This window comes from Antennarius striatus, chromosome 10 (assembly GCF_040054535.1).
Source record: "Antennarius striatus isolate MH-2024 chromosome 10, ASM4005453v1, whole genome shotgun sequence".
NCBI classification, from domain to species: domain Eukaryota; kingdom Metazoa; phylum Chordata; class Actinopteri; order Lophiiformes; family Antennariidae; genus Antennarius; species Antennarius striatus.
The window spans coordinates 18,708,595-18,723,965 of NC_090785.1; the positions used below are offsets into that span (position 1 = coordinate 18,708,595).

General features: G+C 41.8%; 2 protein-coding genes across 5 annotated transcripts; both read left to right on the forward strand.

Annotated features, from left to right (window-relative positions):
- The first annotated feature begins 27 nt into the window (after nucleotides 1–27).
- phf6 (PHD finger protein 6) lies at nucleotides 28–7,199 on the forward strand. Of its 4 annotated transcripts, XM_068325769.1 has the most exons (12): nucleotides 41–159; nucleotides 1,818–1,978; nucleotides 2,098–2,274; nucleotides 2,829–2,930; nucleotides 3,589–3,722; nucleotides 3,817–3,863; nucleotides 4,504–4,664; nucleotides 4,751–4,894; nucleotides 4,977–5,081; nucleotides 5,160–5,293; nucleotides 6,161–6,282; nucleotides 6,410–7,198. In XM_068325769.1, exons 3-12 carry the CDS (start codon nucleotides 2,143–2,145, stop codon nucleotides 6,418–6,420), a joined length of 1,092 nt encoding a protein of 363 aa, XP_068181870.1. In that variant the 5' UTR covers nucleotides 41–159; nucleotides 1,818–1,978; nucleotides 2,098–2,142; the 3' UTR covers nucleotides 6,421–7,198. The 4 variants fall into 4 exon arrangements, with proteins under 4 accessions (XP_068181872.1, XP_068181869.1, XP_068181871.1 ...); XM_068325771.1 differs by lacking the exon at nucleotides 1,818–1,978 and having other exon boundaries at nucleotides 28–159; nucleotides 4,507–4,664; nucleotides 6,410–7,199; XM_068325768.1 differs by lacking the exon at nucleotides 1,818–1,978 and having other exon boundaries at nucleotides 28–159.
- Nucleotides 7,200–9,697: 2,498 nt separating this feature from the next.
- Nucleotides 9,698–15,371, forward strand: hprt1 (hypoxanthine phosphoribosyltransferase 1). Its single transcript, XM_068325324.1, has 9 exons — nucleotides 9,698–9,939; nucleotides 11,877–11,983; nucleotides 12,324–12,507; nucleotides 13,541–13,606; nucleotides 13,786–13,803; nucleotides 13,894–13,976; nucleotides 14,168–14,214; nucleotides 14,370–14,446; nucleotides 14,578–15,371. The coding sequence occupies exons 1-9, from the start codon at nucleotides 9,913–9,915 to the stop codon at nucleotides 14,623–14,625; spliced, it is 657 nt and encodes a 218-aa protein (XP_068181425.1). The 5' UTR covers nucleotides 9,698–9,912; the 3' UTR covers nucleotides 14,626–15,371.

Sequence of the window (15,371 nt, forward strand, 5' to 3'; positions counted from 1 at the left end):
CCCTAACAGGAAGTCCTGCGACCTTGAACACGACTAGCTAGCTTGATGCTAGTGTGAAAAGCTCACGGTCTACTTTAGAAGGACGGAGAGAAACAGACACGACCCGGTGCTATTTTCCGTCTTTTCGAGCGTCTCGGCCCGATTAGATTCCATTAACAGGTAAGGATCTGGATCTGTTTGAGTGGCTGGATGTTTCCCGTGGTGTTTTATGGCCTATTGTCGTTTCAGGCCGTATTACTGGCGCACAAGCCGAGCTTCTCTTTTCACGGGGGTTCATCACGTATGGCGCTCTTTACTTCGAAACGGTTTCCGAACAGTCGCGCCTGTCATGATAATCCCCTCAGTTAAAGGGAAATATTCACTATTATTTACGTTCAAACGTGAACATCATGCTGAAGGTCCGTGGTGAGGAAAGAACACCCATTATTTCCCTTCAAGAAAAAGGCCTCGGAAGAGATTTCATGGCGTAAAGATGTTGTTAGTTGGAATAGTTTTTAGTTATCTGTAGTTCAGAGGAGCAGGAGCCACACACCCCCTTTGATTCAAAACTTTCTAGCAGAAATTGTGAGGAATTGTTTGCGTTTATCGCTTGTTCGTGAAATAAATCCACCACCATCTCGCTATGTCTTGTAGGTTTCTATTATGAGGACATGTGATTGAACAGCAGGGATGAAATAAAGGCTATTTGGTGTTATTTCCGCGGGCAGCAGCGCGTTTGCGCGCCGGCTGCTCCGCCGGAGCCGCGCCGCGCCGCAGTGAGCCCCGGCCCTGCGATCATGGCCGGAATGGCCCGACCAGCAGCACCACGGCTGCTGCTGTGCTGTAAAACACACTTCAGGTGGTGGAGTGTTCAGGACTCAATCCGACTAGTTCCATCGGATTCAGTGTGGATGAGATGCCTTCACGGTTTTAATGGACAACATGGGGAAATAAAGGTTTGATCCATACCTGCACCCTGGTGTTACAGCCATGGGTTTGCAACCATAAATGACTTTTAATGTAAGAAAATAGAAATATTGACCTAATTTGTAACTAGAGTGCTGTAGAAATTGTTACAATAAAATAGTAATATTCAAATAGGCCCAATCCCTGACGCTGTGTGGGTTTTTATTGCTACTGACAACATGCACTGTGGTTTAATCTAGCAGCTGTATGATGGATTAGGTGTTTTCGAGATTGGGATTGCCTGTGAAAAATGGGAAACCCATCATTTGCACAGGAACCACTCATATGTCTGGGAAGTCATGGTTTTCTATAATATTCTATTTTGATATGGTTTAGATCTGGATGACCGGTGAAGGTCCTTTTTCCAGTGCCTCGGTCCTGTTTTCATTTAAAAGCAGACACTTATGAAGTACAGGGATTTGTCAGTAAATTTGCCTCCATATATTCTGTGCATTTTAGCATTCATACGACATCTTTCCAGAGCACAGTCAGCCAAAATCCAGCAGCTGCCAGGTTGACGTCTTGCAAGACATTTTTTTGGCCCCATCAGAAGCTAGTTTTTTTCTTAAGACACAGAGTTCCTCTTGTTTTTAATTGCTCTATCTTTAAATTACTTGCAGTAGTAGTTGAGGTAAAAGTTTTGATTACTGCTCTTTGTGGGGGTTTTTTTATTTTAATCATTTCATAATAGTCACATTTGAATTTTCCAGAACAGGGTGTCTTGCATTTAGGTCCATTGTATATGAATGCAGGGCAAGGATGGAACATAATATTCATGATTATTTTCCACTTCATGTATAACCACCTGAGTCCAACAATGGTTTAGTAAATCTTAAATCTGACGGCTTTCATGCACCTTTACTCTCCCACAGATTACTCCATGTTGCAGAGCCGTGTTTCTATGGCAGCCCCAAACAGACAAACCAAACACTGGCTCTAGAAAGGCCTTTCATATTCTTCATGTTAGGAGCAGCCACAGAGTGAGGCTGTGGGGGGGTTCAGTTGGTTGCAGTCTGCAGACGCTCCACGAGATGTCAGTAAATCCTGCAGAAATCTGCAGCCAATAGCATTCAGATCTATAATATAATATATATATGTTATTTTCCTCACTTTTACACATTTTTTTGGTGTGTGCTTATTTGTCTTCATCAGAAACTCCTGCAAACAAAAAAAAACAAAAAAAAGAAGCCTTTTGTCATGTCGGGACAGAGGAAAGGAGCGGCGACACGGCTGCCGAAATGTGCCTTCTGCAAAACCAACCGGGACAAGGAGTGCGGGCAGCTGCTGGTGTCCGACAGCCAGAAGCTGGCAGCTCACCACAAGTGCATGGTGAGAGGAGCTCATTCTTCCCAACCCTCAGCCTCAGATGCTTCAAGAAAAAGTCATGTCTGCTTGCTGCTCGTGTCACACATAGATGAAGATTCACCAAGTTAAAAAAAAAAAAATCTGTTAAATGTTTCATTCTTTTAAATGGGTGGAAACACACATCTCTTTAGCAGCGTTTCATACTGCAAAAGCAGAAATAGGATTTATCTCTTTAGAATTTGTTGATGATATCTTTGTTTATTTTGAAGATCCAAGGTGTTGGATTTATAGGCAGAGTGGGAATAGAACATTTTATAATAGTTCTTATTAGTTTATACTCACATTCAACCAAAATTTCATGTGTCAGATTCTAACATAAATGCTACTGGACCTTTAAGAATACACTGAATTCCGCTCTGGTGATGATCAACACACATCTATGTAAGTCATCAGTTAGTTGTGAAAAATGATGCATTGGTAATAGTCAGGGGAAATTACTGTGACGACTTGCATCTATCATCATCATCATTATGACGCTATGACAACACGAGTGAATTTGTTCTGAATGTCCTGTGCAGCTTTTCTCCTCGGCTCTGGTCACAACCCACTCAGACAGCGACAACATCGGGGGATTCTCCATCGAGGATGTGAAAAAGGAGATCAAGAGAGGAAATAAATTGGTGAGTGTCTCCTTCCCGTCGCAGCGTGTCCCCCAATTAAACAGGAGCAGAGCTGAAGGGTGACAGGTGGGGGTGGGGGGTTAACCTCAGGTGTTGTGATGTGGACTGAAGAGGCTGTGACTCCTCAGTCTGACGTTTAAATGGGATGTTCTAACGATCACAACATGTTCACTCTGTCCAATTTGCTTCTTTCTCTGTCCCATGTTTTTACCCATACATTTACAGACAGTTGATCTCCAAGAAACACATTTTTGAAAAGCTTTTTTTTTTTAAAGCTTTTTAGATACTAAAACAAAAGAGTTTATGTTCCTTTATATTAATTTGAAAAATATTTTAGTTTCATGTCAGAGCTTATCAATATTTAGATGTTCTCTTTGTGCTCAGTTTCTTCCATTTGTCTCCTGCAACAATCCATTTTATTCCCACTGGGATGATCACATCATATTTGCATTTGGCCTTTAAGATGACGAAGAATTGTGTGTGTCAGGAGCCGCGATCATTGGAGGGAAATTATTATTCATAACCACATCAGAAAATCCCATTTTGCATGTCTAATTGACAAATCACATTGCCGGAGGTCAGCTCTTTAAATTTGCTGGACCTGCGTGTATGTAGTGGCGTTTCTAAACGATGTAGGCGTGTTCGTTTCGTCCACCAGATGTGCTCTTCCTGCCACCGGCCGGGTGCGACCATCGGCTGCGACGTGAAGACGTGCCGGAGGACGTATCACTATTATTGTGCTCTGAAAGACAAAGCCCAGATCAAAGAGAACCCCTCCCAAGGCATTTACCTGTAGGTTTACTTCAGGACATCCATCTACATTCAAGTTCATTTATATTCAGTGTCAACTCAATTTAAATGTATTTATTTTGCTTCTGAAACACAGTGTGTACTGCCGCAAACACAGGGACGCCTCACAGAATGTGATTCAAGGTAAAATATGTTTAAACACCTTTTATGTTATAGATATATTTCACTTTCTGGTTTCATCCCAATGAGAACAGATGTTATGGAAACCTCTGATGGCCTTTAGGGAAAGTAGGATGGTTTTATCTAATATTAACAGCACCGTTATTCCAAATGTATTCCTCGGTTGGAGCTCAGTGGGTTTTTTCATTTAAATGGGACAGTTAATCACATTTGTAGTGAACTATTAGTCACGTTAGCCAACATGCGTAAGATTAAAACCATCAGGTTCTAAATGATTTTTGGTCATTTCCTGTTAATTGCCCATCCACAGCTGAACCCACAGGCTCTTTAATGCAGAAAATGTTGAAATATATTGACATACATGTTAAAAGATGTTTCTATACATTTTCATTAATGACACAAAAATTAGGGCAAATTCTTTGTTGAATATTGTGAAATGGGCTTTTTTTTTTAAATCCCAAAAATTTTTCAGTTTTTCTGCAAGAATGGCTGGAAGTGATTTCTGTGCCGGTGAAGGGGTGAAGCATGAGTCAGGCCAGCTAATCAGATGTGGAATTGTTTAGCCTTGGCGGAGCTGTGCGCTCCTCCGAGTCCTGTTCGTGCCGTGAAAACGTACTCTTAACGATGAATTCTTCCACCGCAGAAGATGACGGACTTGTGGCCAATGATTCAGACTCTTCACCTCCGCAAAGCAGGGGGAGAGGAAGGTTTGAGAAGGGAAGAGCCAAGGGTGGGTCTCGTGGCCAGTCAGAAGACTCCCGTTCCACCTCCTCACAGGCTGCAGATGAGGAGAGCTCGTCCCACGTAAGGCTGTCCGCTGGTGACGTTTGCGATCTGTCAAATTTGCGTTTCGCCGTTGGGTGGTCTTACTTGTTACTGTGTGTTTTTAGCGGGACAGGTCTCCTCTTAGAGCCAGCCCGGCTGATGGAGGCCAGCGTTGTGGCTTTTGCCATGCCGGTGATGAAGAGAATGAAACGAGGGGCGTGCTTCACACGGATAACTCCAAAAAAGTGGCTGCGCACTATAAGTGCATGGTAAGATCGGTATCGGTCACGAAGGGCTTGAGCTGTAAAGAGTCGTATGAAGAGCTGCGAGTCATCGGTGTTCCTTTTCTAGCTGTTCTCATCGGGGACGGTGCAGCTGACGACGACGTCACGCGCCGAGTTTGGAAACTTTGATGTGAAGACAGTCATCCAGGAAATCAAGAGGGGCAAAAGAATGGTGGGACGTTTTGTCTAACTTTGGTTTTAAGGATTGTTTTGGTGTCTGTTTTCAAATAATGGGCTGTTTTTTCCCCAGAAATGCACACTCTGCTCTCAGTTGGGTGCCACCATTGGGTGTGAAATCAAGGCCTGTGTGAAGACCTACCACTATCACTGTGGCCTGCAGGACAAAGCCAAGTACATTGAAAACATGGCGCGGGGCATCTACAAGTAAGTTCAGTTTACACAGATGCACGAAATTACATGTGAAAATAAAGCTTTAGAGTTCATTATTCTTATTCAACAGTAATGTTTTGATGTAGATTTTTTTTTAATAGCAATTAATGTCGGCACCATTTAGTTTAATATACAGAATGATTGTCAGTAAAGCTGCAGATCCTCCTTGAGCACCTGACAGGATTTTAAGTTAAACATATAATGAATGTGTTACATACCTGATGGATCACAAAGCAAATGAATGAGTGAAAGAAAGAGATTTTGTTTTTAAATTTATTCATTTTGTGAAAAATGATTTGTAAAGTATGTCAACCTAATGTTAGCTACCATAAATGTAAGTGGGGCGACTAGAGAAGTAGGATCACGGTGGGTGAAAAGCCGAGCAGCTTGAACATAAAGTAGCTGTGAGCAGGTTTGATGTCGGTGACTGAGTGACAGACGGACCCACTGTGGGAATGGAGTAGGACAAGTTCAGAACATGACTGACATAGATTGTTCCTTGGATCAAACTCATCACAATCAATGTCACTCCTCTGCCCTCTTTGAGAGGAACAGTTATTGTTACCTGACAAAGTTCACTGTGGAGGCCTGGCAAGCAAGTCAGACACGTCCATCCTCAAAAGCCTTTACAAGCCTTTTTTAAATTTAATTTAGATTGTACATGGTTTAAGTTTGGGATGGCCATTCATTCTTTACATTCACTAATTAATAAAAATTATTGTACATAATCACTGGTTTTTCCTTGCTTCTACCTATTCCTGGTAGTAATGGCGTACTTCCACCGCAAGGTGGCAGTAATGCGACTGCTAGCTGTATGCAACTGTCATACACACAAACGTGTGTGTGATATTTATGTTTTAGATTATACTGCAAGAACCACAGTGGAAATGAGGAGAGGGATGAGGAAGATGAAGAGCGAGAGAATCGCAGCAGAGAGAGAGCAGCGATTGATCACAGAGGAACACAGTCAACACAAGTGAACGGTAACTAGGTATGGCGATGGCTGTTGCACGTAAAATCAGGAAACTGGCACTCATAAAAGGTCTTGGTGTGAAGTAGAAGGTGACGTTTCAGTCTTCTCCTGTGACTTCATTCACGCTGTTCTTCCAGGTTCACCATGACGGACCTGACTGGGGTGAAGACAGAAGAACTCAGAGATGAGGAAGTGATATTTTTTATAATAAACTTTAGCCTGTTCACAAAGCCGTGGTCTGTAAGCTCCCATGACTCCTCCATATGGTTTCTTCCAGGACATGTTCCAATGTGCACCAGATGTCATTTTCATGAGAGCCTGCGTTTGCTGGCTTGTTTTCCACTGACTGGTGGTTCTCTGCAGAGCTCTGGACTCCTTCAAGACCAGGAGAAGCTCTGGCCAGTCTCTGCCAGTAGTCAGCTACACTATGGGCTCATTTTCAAATGCATGTTGCTGTGAATAAGGGGAGCAGTCGGACTCATGATGTGTCACTGACCGCCCCACAAGTGACACGACACTTGCTAAAATCAATACATTCTTGCTCTTTCTTAGCTTTTTGACTCACTTTTAAGAGGGGTCTGTTTGTTACTAGTCTCCCTATCGAGTTGTGCAGTTTGATTACTTGTTCCTGTAATCACGTCTTAAAATTACTCTTTTGATGTTAGCCTTTTCTTTCTTTGTATGTAATATTTTTTGCTACTGTATTCTCATGAGTAATTTTGAATATCTGGATTTCAAACAGTCACGATTACGAGTTTTGCCAGCATGCACTTGGAGTTTTCCACTGTCAACGGTGGCATTTTTTTATTTAGCTGCTGAAGGGCAAAGTAGAGCTCTTTAGAAGAGTTGGCTTGACTTTGTTTGATGTACTGTTACTTGTATCTCTGCAAATGTATCCATGAATAATTGGAAATAGAAAATATTTTATTTTACACATTTAATGAGTGAGTTGAATCTTTCATTTGACAGCCTGTCGTTCTTGAAAGCAGCATTTGAGGAACAACAGACCATGGGCAGGAATGCTTAAAGGACGGCCGTTTGATATCTTTGTTCTTCTGAAACATGTCATAAAGACATATTTAATCATTTAATTGTATAATTGTATGAATTAAGTCATGGCGAAGGCATGCTAACAGAATTTATTGAGCATGAAATCCAATCATAGAAGAAAAAAAAAACCTAATGGCCATAAAGGCCGGCAGCCAAAACAGCTGTCAGTGGCCTCTAAACCATGCTTTCTTAAATGATTAAACTACATTGTACATTAGGTGTGTTTGAAAAGAATCAACAGTTTGCAATTTCCAGATTAAATTACAGTTAAATAGCTTCATTCAGTAATTCGGCTTTTAATGACTACCACAGGCCCAAAATCATACAGCTACCTGAACAGCTTCCCTCATAAGAACACAAATGAGTAAAAATGTAGTTTAAACGCTGACTGTTCATGGACGTGGTTATGCAGTAGGATCACAGTGTTTCTGTTCAGGCTTAAATTTATATCAGGGATCTATGTTCAAACTCGGTTGAACAGAAAGACTGACGTGCTTAGTGGGATTTTTAGTAAAGGCAGTTGTAATGTTCCAAAATTAGAGCGCTGTGTCCGTGAGGAATGGGTTAAGGTTCCTCAGGACCACCGCTAGATCACGTTTGCAGCTGAAGGCTCTTTAGTGAGGACTGGAGATGTTTCTGATTGAATAGTTTAGACTAAAAGCACTTTCTGCTAGATTTGAGGAAAAGAAAATATCTGGGGGGTTTTTTGTAGTCTGTTTTGATCTGGTTATTGCAAACAGCACAGACGTAGTAGTAGTAGTAGACAATGGTATGAAAAAGTTTGGGAACCCCTGAAAACTTCCATTATTTCTATTTATAAATCATTTGGAGTTTGGATCAACAACTTCACTTTGATTTATCAAAAACCTGATGGACGGTAATAATTCAGAAGTGGAACGAGGTTTATTGGACTAACAGAAGATGTGAAAACTTCATCAAAACAAAATCACACAGGTGCAAAAATCTGGGCACCCTTGTCGTTCTGTTGATTAGATTTACCATTAAGTTTTTAGCACTGGTTAACGGGAACACAAGTTTGGCTTGGTGAGCTTATCAATGCTTGAACCTCATCGACTCAGAAATTTTATCTGTTAGTATACTCTGCTCACAGTGAAATCTGGTGGAGGATCCGTCCAGTTATGGAGCTGTGTGACCAGTCCTGATACTGGGAATCTGGTTAAAGTTGGGCGTTGGATGGATCCCACCCTTTATCAGTGGAGGCTTGAGCATAATGTTCAGAAATCAGTCACAAAGTTACAGTTGCAGCGAGGCTGGATACCTCAACAAGACAATGACCAGAATGATCCACAATCCAGGATAGGAAGCATCTAAGCTGTTATTTATGAAAAAGATACTAAATATTGATGTGATTTATTTTTTTCTGTTGGGGTGTCCAAATTTTTGCACCTGTTTAGTTTTATTTTTATGTATATTGCGCATCGTCTGTTAGTCCAATAAATCTAGTTTCACTTGTGACATTACTGTGTCCATCAGTTTTTGTTAGATCAAAAGGAAATTCCTGATCCAAACAACCAATGATTTATGAATGAAAATAATGGAAGTTGTCAGGGAGTGCCCAAACTTTTTCATACCACTGTATTTTGTCATCAAACCTGTGGGGGATGAACAGGTTTTTGGTTTTTTTTTATCTCTATGGGCCTTGGCCGTGATGCCTGTGCGGCCTGTAGCTCTCACCTATGAGACAGTGGTTTGTTTTCCATGTAAACGTTAGTTTCGTAACCCTTATTTTGAATGGGTTGACCTGTTTCCAGCCTGTCGCCCACAGCCAGAGGAGATCCAGCAGAGCTGTGACCCACAAGACGGATAAGAGTCCACAAGAAGACACGGTTTTGTTTATTTTAATGCGGTTCAGTTGACAGACTGGGTTGACTTGTGACTGGCTCCAATTTGAAATGTCCCTAGGCAAGACACTGAACTGTAAATGTCTCCCAGGGGCCCTGCAGCGCCTGGCGGGACAGGTGGTGTGAGGGCGTGAGGGTGGGGGTGAGGCTTTGTTAAGCGCTTTGGGCACCATGAAGGTGAAGAAAGTGTTATAAAGTATAAGTAAATGTTTTCCTTTAAATCACTTTATTTAAAGTAAATTATTACTTGAATAGTATCCCAACCGGTACGCACTGGAGTTTAAATAAATCTAAAGTCCGTTATCGGTTGTTTACACGTGTTCAAAGATCACTGAAAGTCACTAGAAGTTCCTTTTCCTCGAAATCAATACGGACTCATTCAGGACGACAGCTGGTGCACGCGCGTGCGCGCTCACAGCTCGAGCGCCCCCCCCCCTCATCCCCCCTCCCCCCCCCCCCTCAGCCCCCCTCATCCCCCCTCCCCCCTCATCCCCCCTCCCCCCTCCATCGCCGCTAACCCATCCGCGCGCTTGATTTGTCCACCGGGCCGGCCCGTCGTCATTTACGGCAGTGGAGCCGGACGGGAGCCGGAAAGACGGGAGCTGGAGCAGCGAGCGAGCAGCTAGCCGCCACCATATGTGAACCAGCGTGGAGCCGAACAGAGAAGGACTCCGTCTGTCATCTCGGAAGCCCGGAAGACAACAGCAAAGCGAAGCCAACGGACCGACATGGAGACCGCCAGTCCGTGTGTTGTGGTAAGTCCTTTAACTGCCTGGAAAAAATAAAATAAATGGAAGGTGGTCGCAGTTTTTCATTCCCACTGGAGCAACGCCTCCTACGCGGACACCACTGCGTGGGCGACACACAGTTATTAACATTCTCTTTAGACTATACGTTATTAGGATGCTAATTAGCATGTGTGACATCGCTAGCACGTTTTGTTGGTGTCATTTGGTGCGTGTCCCTCGTTACGGGGCCCTGGCTCGAGCCTCCGCTGCACGGCCAATGACGAGAGGTTTTACCCGCGCGTGGGGAGTGACAGCCCCGCGCGCTCCTCTCTGGTCCTCTGCTGAGGAGCCCGAGAACCGGAACCAGCAGGGGCCCCAGAGCACATGGTGACCGAGCCTGGAGGCAGGCTGCGGGTTAAATTACAGTTACAGTAAATTACAGTTAAATTACTTACATTAAAATCTAACGATTTGAGAACAGTGTGATTATACATTGTTATCAATAATCACAAATCAATCTTATAATCACGGAATCATTACCAGACATTGTGTTTATGTGTCTAACTGGAATTAAAGCTAGTTCACTGATTTAAGACTTGGATCAACGTGGTGCTTCGAACTCACTCAAGGTCAACAATATAAATGTTTACGTCAGATTTAACTTCAAATATTATTCTGTAATGGAACAGGAGGTCAACAGTGAAACACAACTCTCGTTTCAGTAGAGTCATGAAATGACTGGTAATTGTGTTTTTGTTTTTTTTCTTATTGATAAATGAATAAGATCATTGATTATTGACAGTGGGTTGTGTAGATACTGACATTATGTCAAGTGAAACCACCAGCCTGGATAAATGTCTGCCTGCTGAACAAAAACGTCTGACTGCCTCTATTTTTCTGGGTGAAAAGTCAGCCCAGCCTACATCCTCCAGGAACAGAAACGAACATCAGCTCAGGGTTGGGGGGCCAGTGAGGGGATCATCATTACAGATAGCGTGGCTGACCTACATTGGCCTATATATTGATAGAAGTGAATAAATTGCTAGTTGTTATCTAACGTGACCTGTTTTCAGAACTCGTCCTGCATTTCATCTAATTAGCGGTGTTGCTGACGCATTTGTCAACGCCAGTGAGGCAAAAGTCACACTTAAAAATTTTGTATTAAACAATGGAACAGTCAGTTTTGTTCACATCATTTCTCTTTCTAAAACGGATCTTTGGTTTTCAGTTTATATTAGTTTGGACTTTGCGGAAATATTAAGACATCTCTGTGGACCCCAGCGCAGGTCATTGAGCTACTGGTTGTTACGCTGTGCTTCTTGATTTCTTAAATAACACACACGGCCTGTGTGTAACAATGGAGCACGCTCCTTTGGATCATGTTACTCTGATGGCATCTGCTCAATATCAGAATCATTTGGACGTGTAGCCCAGATGGATGTGTACTTTTTTTCAATTTGGTACAAGTTAATTTCTGACTCAAGTTCAACCAAATCACATGAGTAAGATAGTAGAAGCTGACCCCTTGCATAACAATTACATGTTGTTGATGTGAGAGAATCCAAATTTTGCACAGTTCTGTCTGATTTTGGTCACTCATAGCATTCCCTTAGCACGTCAAGTTGTGTGTGAGTATGTTTGCGTGTGTGTTTTTTACCTTCCCAGCCGTCACATGATGCTGGTTATGCAGTCAGGATTCATAAGGCGAGCTGTTTGAGGGTGACAAAGAGACTGCCTGAGTGAAAGCAGGGAATGTGATTTTACAGAATCTTGTAAGGACGTTATAGAATTAGGTGAAGTATGGAATTCCTAGAGAGGCGTCCTGAAGGCACTGATTTCAGGAAGGACATATCGACTTGGAGGAGAACTTCAGTCGCTTCAAGGGGAAGAATTCTCTGGTGTTTTATGGAATAATTGAAACACTCAACTCCTTTCTCATGTTTTCTGTGTCTGATGGGTTTCAGATCAGTGATGAGGAGCAGGGATACGACATGGACCTCTTCTGCATACCGAAGCATTACGCCTCTGACCTGGAGAGTGTCTTCATCCCACACGGACTCATCCTGGACAGGTGGGTTCCAGAGCCACGGTGAATTTCTAGATGGCAGTTGTGAGGCGGGTTGTTTGATTGATGGTCCCACCGACCTGCATCCACTTGCTCTCAACATGCAAGACACTGTTTCACGTTCCATTAGTGGTTTCCCATGTGGAGACACGACGCTGGCACACACGTGAGTCTTCAGTGTTGTGCCTGAACTGGTGTTGTTATACTGGTAGTTCTGGAGGAATGACAGCTATGTCTGCTGAACGGAAAGGAAATTGGAACTTCTGCTGACTGTAGCAACAAACTCAGTTACTCAGTCTCTCCCTCTCTCCCTCCCTCTCTTCCTCCTCCTCTCAAATGACTCCAGGACAGAGAGACTGGCCCGAGAGATCATGAAGGAGATGGGGGGCCACCATATTGTTGCCCTCTGTGTGCTCAAAGGGGGTTACAAGTTCTTTGCAGACCTGCTTGACTACATCAAGACCTTGAACAGAAACAACGATCGCTCCATCCCAATGACAGTGGACTTCATTCGCCTCAAGAGCTACTGTGTAATTTGTCTACATTTTTTTGCTGGAACAATCTTAATTTCCTGACTTTTATGTTCCCCACGTGTATTTTGTATCTTGTAAAAGTTTGGATAGAAGCACGTGAGTGGAGGCTGGAATGTGGGTGATATTCTTGTGGGTAGATTCACACGTTTCAACATATCAATTTGTGGTGGTGTTAAAATGGTTCTTTAAGCCAGCAGGCACAGATGTAAGCAATAGATTTAAGAGTCAGTCACTGACTTTCTAAGAGGTTATTAAGGAAGGAAAACAATTGGCTGTCATGTGTGAAGTTCCAACAGCCATGTCTTCATCCTGGTGTGAGGCAGATTTCAAACAGATTTTCCAAACAATGTGATAAAAAAACACTAATCAATATCTTTTTCCTCCTCTATCACATTAGAGTGGCTTGAATCAAAACAAATGGCTGTATTTTATATAGTAAAAACAAAGTGGTGCTTATTTAAACGGGTAAGGTAAATAAACCCCTGATGCCCACATTCTTATAGATAAATATGCTTTATTTATCCCAAACTGGTAAATTTATGCATAAGGTGTGTCATTATTTATTCTTGAATCTGCTGAACTTCATCATATTTAAGTTATTTATGATATTCATGTATTTATTGATTATTTTATTCTATGTAATGCTGTTTTGATGTTCCCCGTAGCGAAAGGCGTAGTTTTAGACATGTGCACCCACACATTAAAGTTTCCAGCTTCCTTTTATTAGTTTGCTGATGTTGAGCTCTTGATCATCACACATATAACAAAGTTTTCTAACAAGACACCCACCGCCTATGTTTCTCCATTGATTTATTTGCTGGAATCTGGCATGTTGCCATAATGATAACAATCAGGACCCAGTAGTTATTTCTTTTTCTTTTCTTTTTTTGTTGGATGTGTATATTGTCCATTTATAATATCCAACAAATATTATCTTAACATTAATAAATGCTATTCCCTGATTTACATTCTGCATAGGTACAGCATATGTGAAGTGTGCGCTGTGTCCTCATCCTTCTTTTCTTCACAGAACGACCAGTCAACGGGTGATATCAAAGTCATTGGTGGAGATGATCTTTCTACATTGACCGGAAAGGTAAGACAGATCTCATCTAACCTATTGATTGATTCTACTAACCACACTGTAGCATCTGTTGACCTTTTCCCTGATGCAAATGTTTTCCCTGTAGTTGTATAGTCAAAAGCCCGATAGTTCATTTTCAGTTCAAATGCATCCCATTCACTCACTCACTGTTCTTTTCTTTTTTTCCACAGAACGTCTTGATTGTGGAGGTACGTGTTGTTTTCCTTCTATATTGATTATATTGATGGCGATTGCTCTTTTTTTTCATATGACTAATAGGAGCTTCTCTGTGTTTCAAGGACATTATCGACACAGGAAAGACCATGAAGACTCTACTGCAGCTTCTCAAACAGTACAATCCCAAAATGGTTAAAGTAGCGAGGTATCGTTATCCCTCAAAACTAGCTTTCAAACTGTGTTTTTTGACTATTTACAACGAGTTAGTTGCTATAGTCATAACAATCAGGAGCCCCCCCCCTTCAGACAGCCTTTTAAAAAGGCTGTCTAAAATTGTAATCATTGTTTTATCTTATGAAAAGTGCAGCAGATGATGAGCCTGTTTTCTGTCCTCAGTTTGCTGGTGAAGAGAACTCCAAGAAGCGTTGGCTACAGACCAGACTGTGAGTCCCAGCCAATAAACATTTTATGAATAATACATCGAGTAAAATGTACTGAGTGGTTCCCTCTGTAACGCGTCAATGAAGCTTTGTATTCTTTCATGTCAGTGTGACGAATACGACACTTATGCAGCTGCATAATTCAAGGTTTCTTTCAGTCGTAGGATTCGAGGTCCCTGACAAATTTTTGGTGGGATATGCGCTAGACTACAACGAGTACTTTAGAGATCTAAATGTAAGTATGTGAGTACAGCTGACCTGAGTTTGTGTCTGAGTGCAAGTGGAAGATCTGGATCAGTCCAGACCCTCCAAACAAATATGTAAATCAATATCCTGCTATGTTCATTGATCTGTTTTTTCTTACAGCACATCTGTGTCATAAGTGAAACGGGGAAGGAGAAGTACAAGGCATGAAAAACAGCTCACAGTAGTTTATAATGTGGATCTATCCTGTTCTTCACAGTTCATTTTATATTTTATTACTTCATAATTGTGTAGAGAAATACTCTGTCTGCTCGGGGTACCTGAGGATACGCTGATGGAGTGGCATTCCTGACCGTTGCTTTGCCTGTTTTAGCCACAACACTGGATTCCAATTATGATAAAATTGTCGGCCTTAGATAAACCCACCTCTGGGTTAAGTAACTTTGTACTCAGCTTCACTTGAAATGAAAATCATGTTCTGATACCCCCACATCAATTACTTTTTTTTTTTTTAAACAAGGATAAATTTATTCAGAGCATTGCTGCTAACTTGAAGTAAACTATCAGAAGAGTGGACAACCTCCTATTTAATTAAATATTACTTTTATTTTAACTATGCATTTGTTGCAGAATATCAGTGTTTCATTTTCTTGAAATCTGCATGTTCATTTTGGGATACAACACATTTCTATGATACTGTGCTGTTTTCATGATACATGCTGAAAAATAGCTGCTGAAGATTGGTCTGTTATTTACAGGTGTAAATGGAATCTTTGTTTGAACAAAGCATTCATGCAGCAGTTTTTGTGACAAATGAGATCTTTTTTGCTGGAAGTTGTTTCATTCACCCATGTAAATGTATAATCGATGGATTAACTGATGTTATTCTATCACGGTTGAATTTGTCCCTTGTTGGATTGGACATTTATTTCTAAACTATTAAATGCTCATATTTA

Excerpts from the sequence above, each read along its gene's own strand:
- phf6 (XM_068325768.1), top strand. The coding sequence starts at position 2,143 with ATGTCGGGACAGAGGAAAGGAGCGGCGACACGGCTGCCGAAATGTGCC. Across the intron at positions 2,275-2,828 it reads CAGCTCACCACAAGTGCATG|CTTTTCTCCTCGGCTCTGGT; the intron begins GTGAGAGGAGCT and ends TGTCCTGTGCAG. Across the intron at positions 5,294-6,160 it reads ATGGCGCGGGGCATCTACAA|ATTATACTGCAAGAACCACA; the intron begins GTAAGTTCAGTT and ends TTTATGTTTTAG.
- hprt1 (XM_068325324.1), top strand. The coding sequence starts at position 9,913 with ATGGAGACCGCCAGTCCGTGTGTTGTG. Across the intron at positions 12,508-13,540 it reads TTCGCCTCAAGAGCTACTGT|AACGACCAGTCAACGGGTGA; the intron begins GTAATTTGTCTA and ends TTTTCTTCACAG. Across the intron at positions 14,447-14,577 it reads AGTACTTTAGAGATCTAAAT|CACATCTGTGTCATAAGTGA; the intron begins GTAAGTATGTGA and ends TTTTTCTTACAG.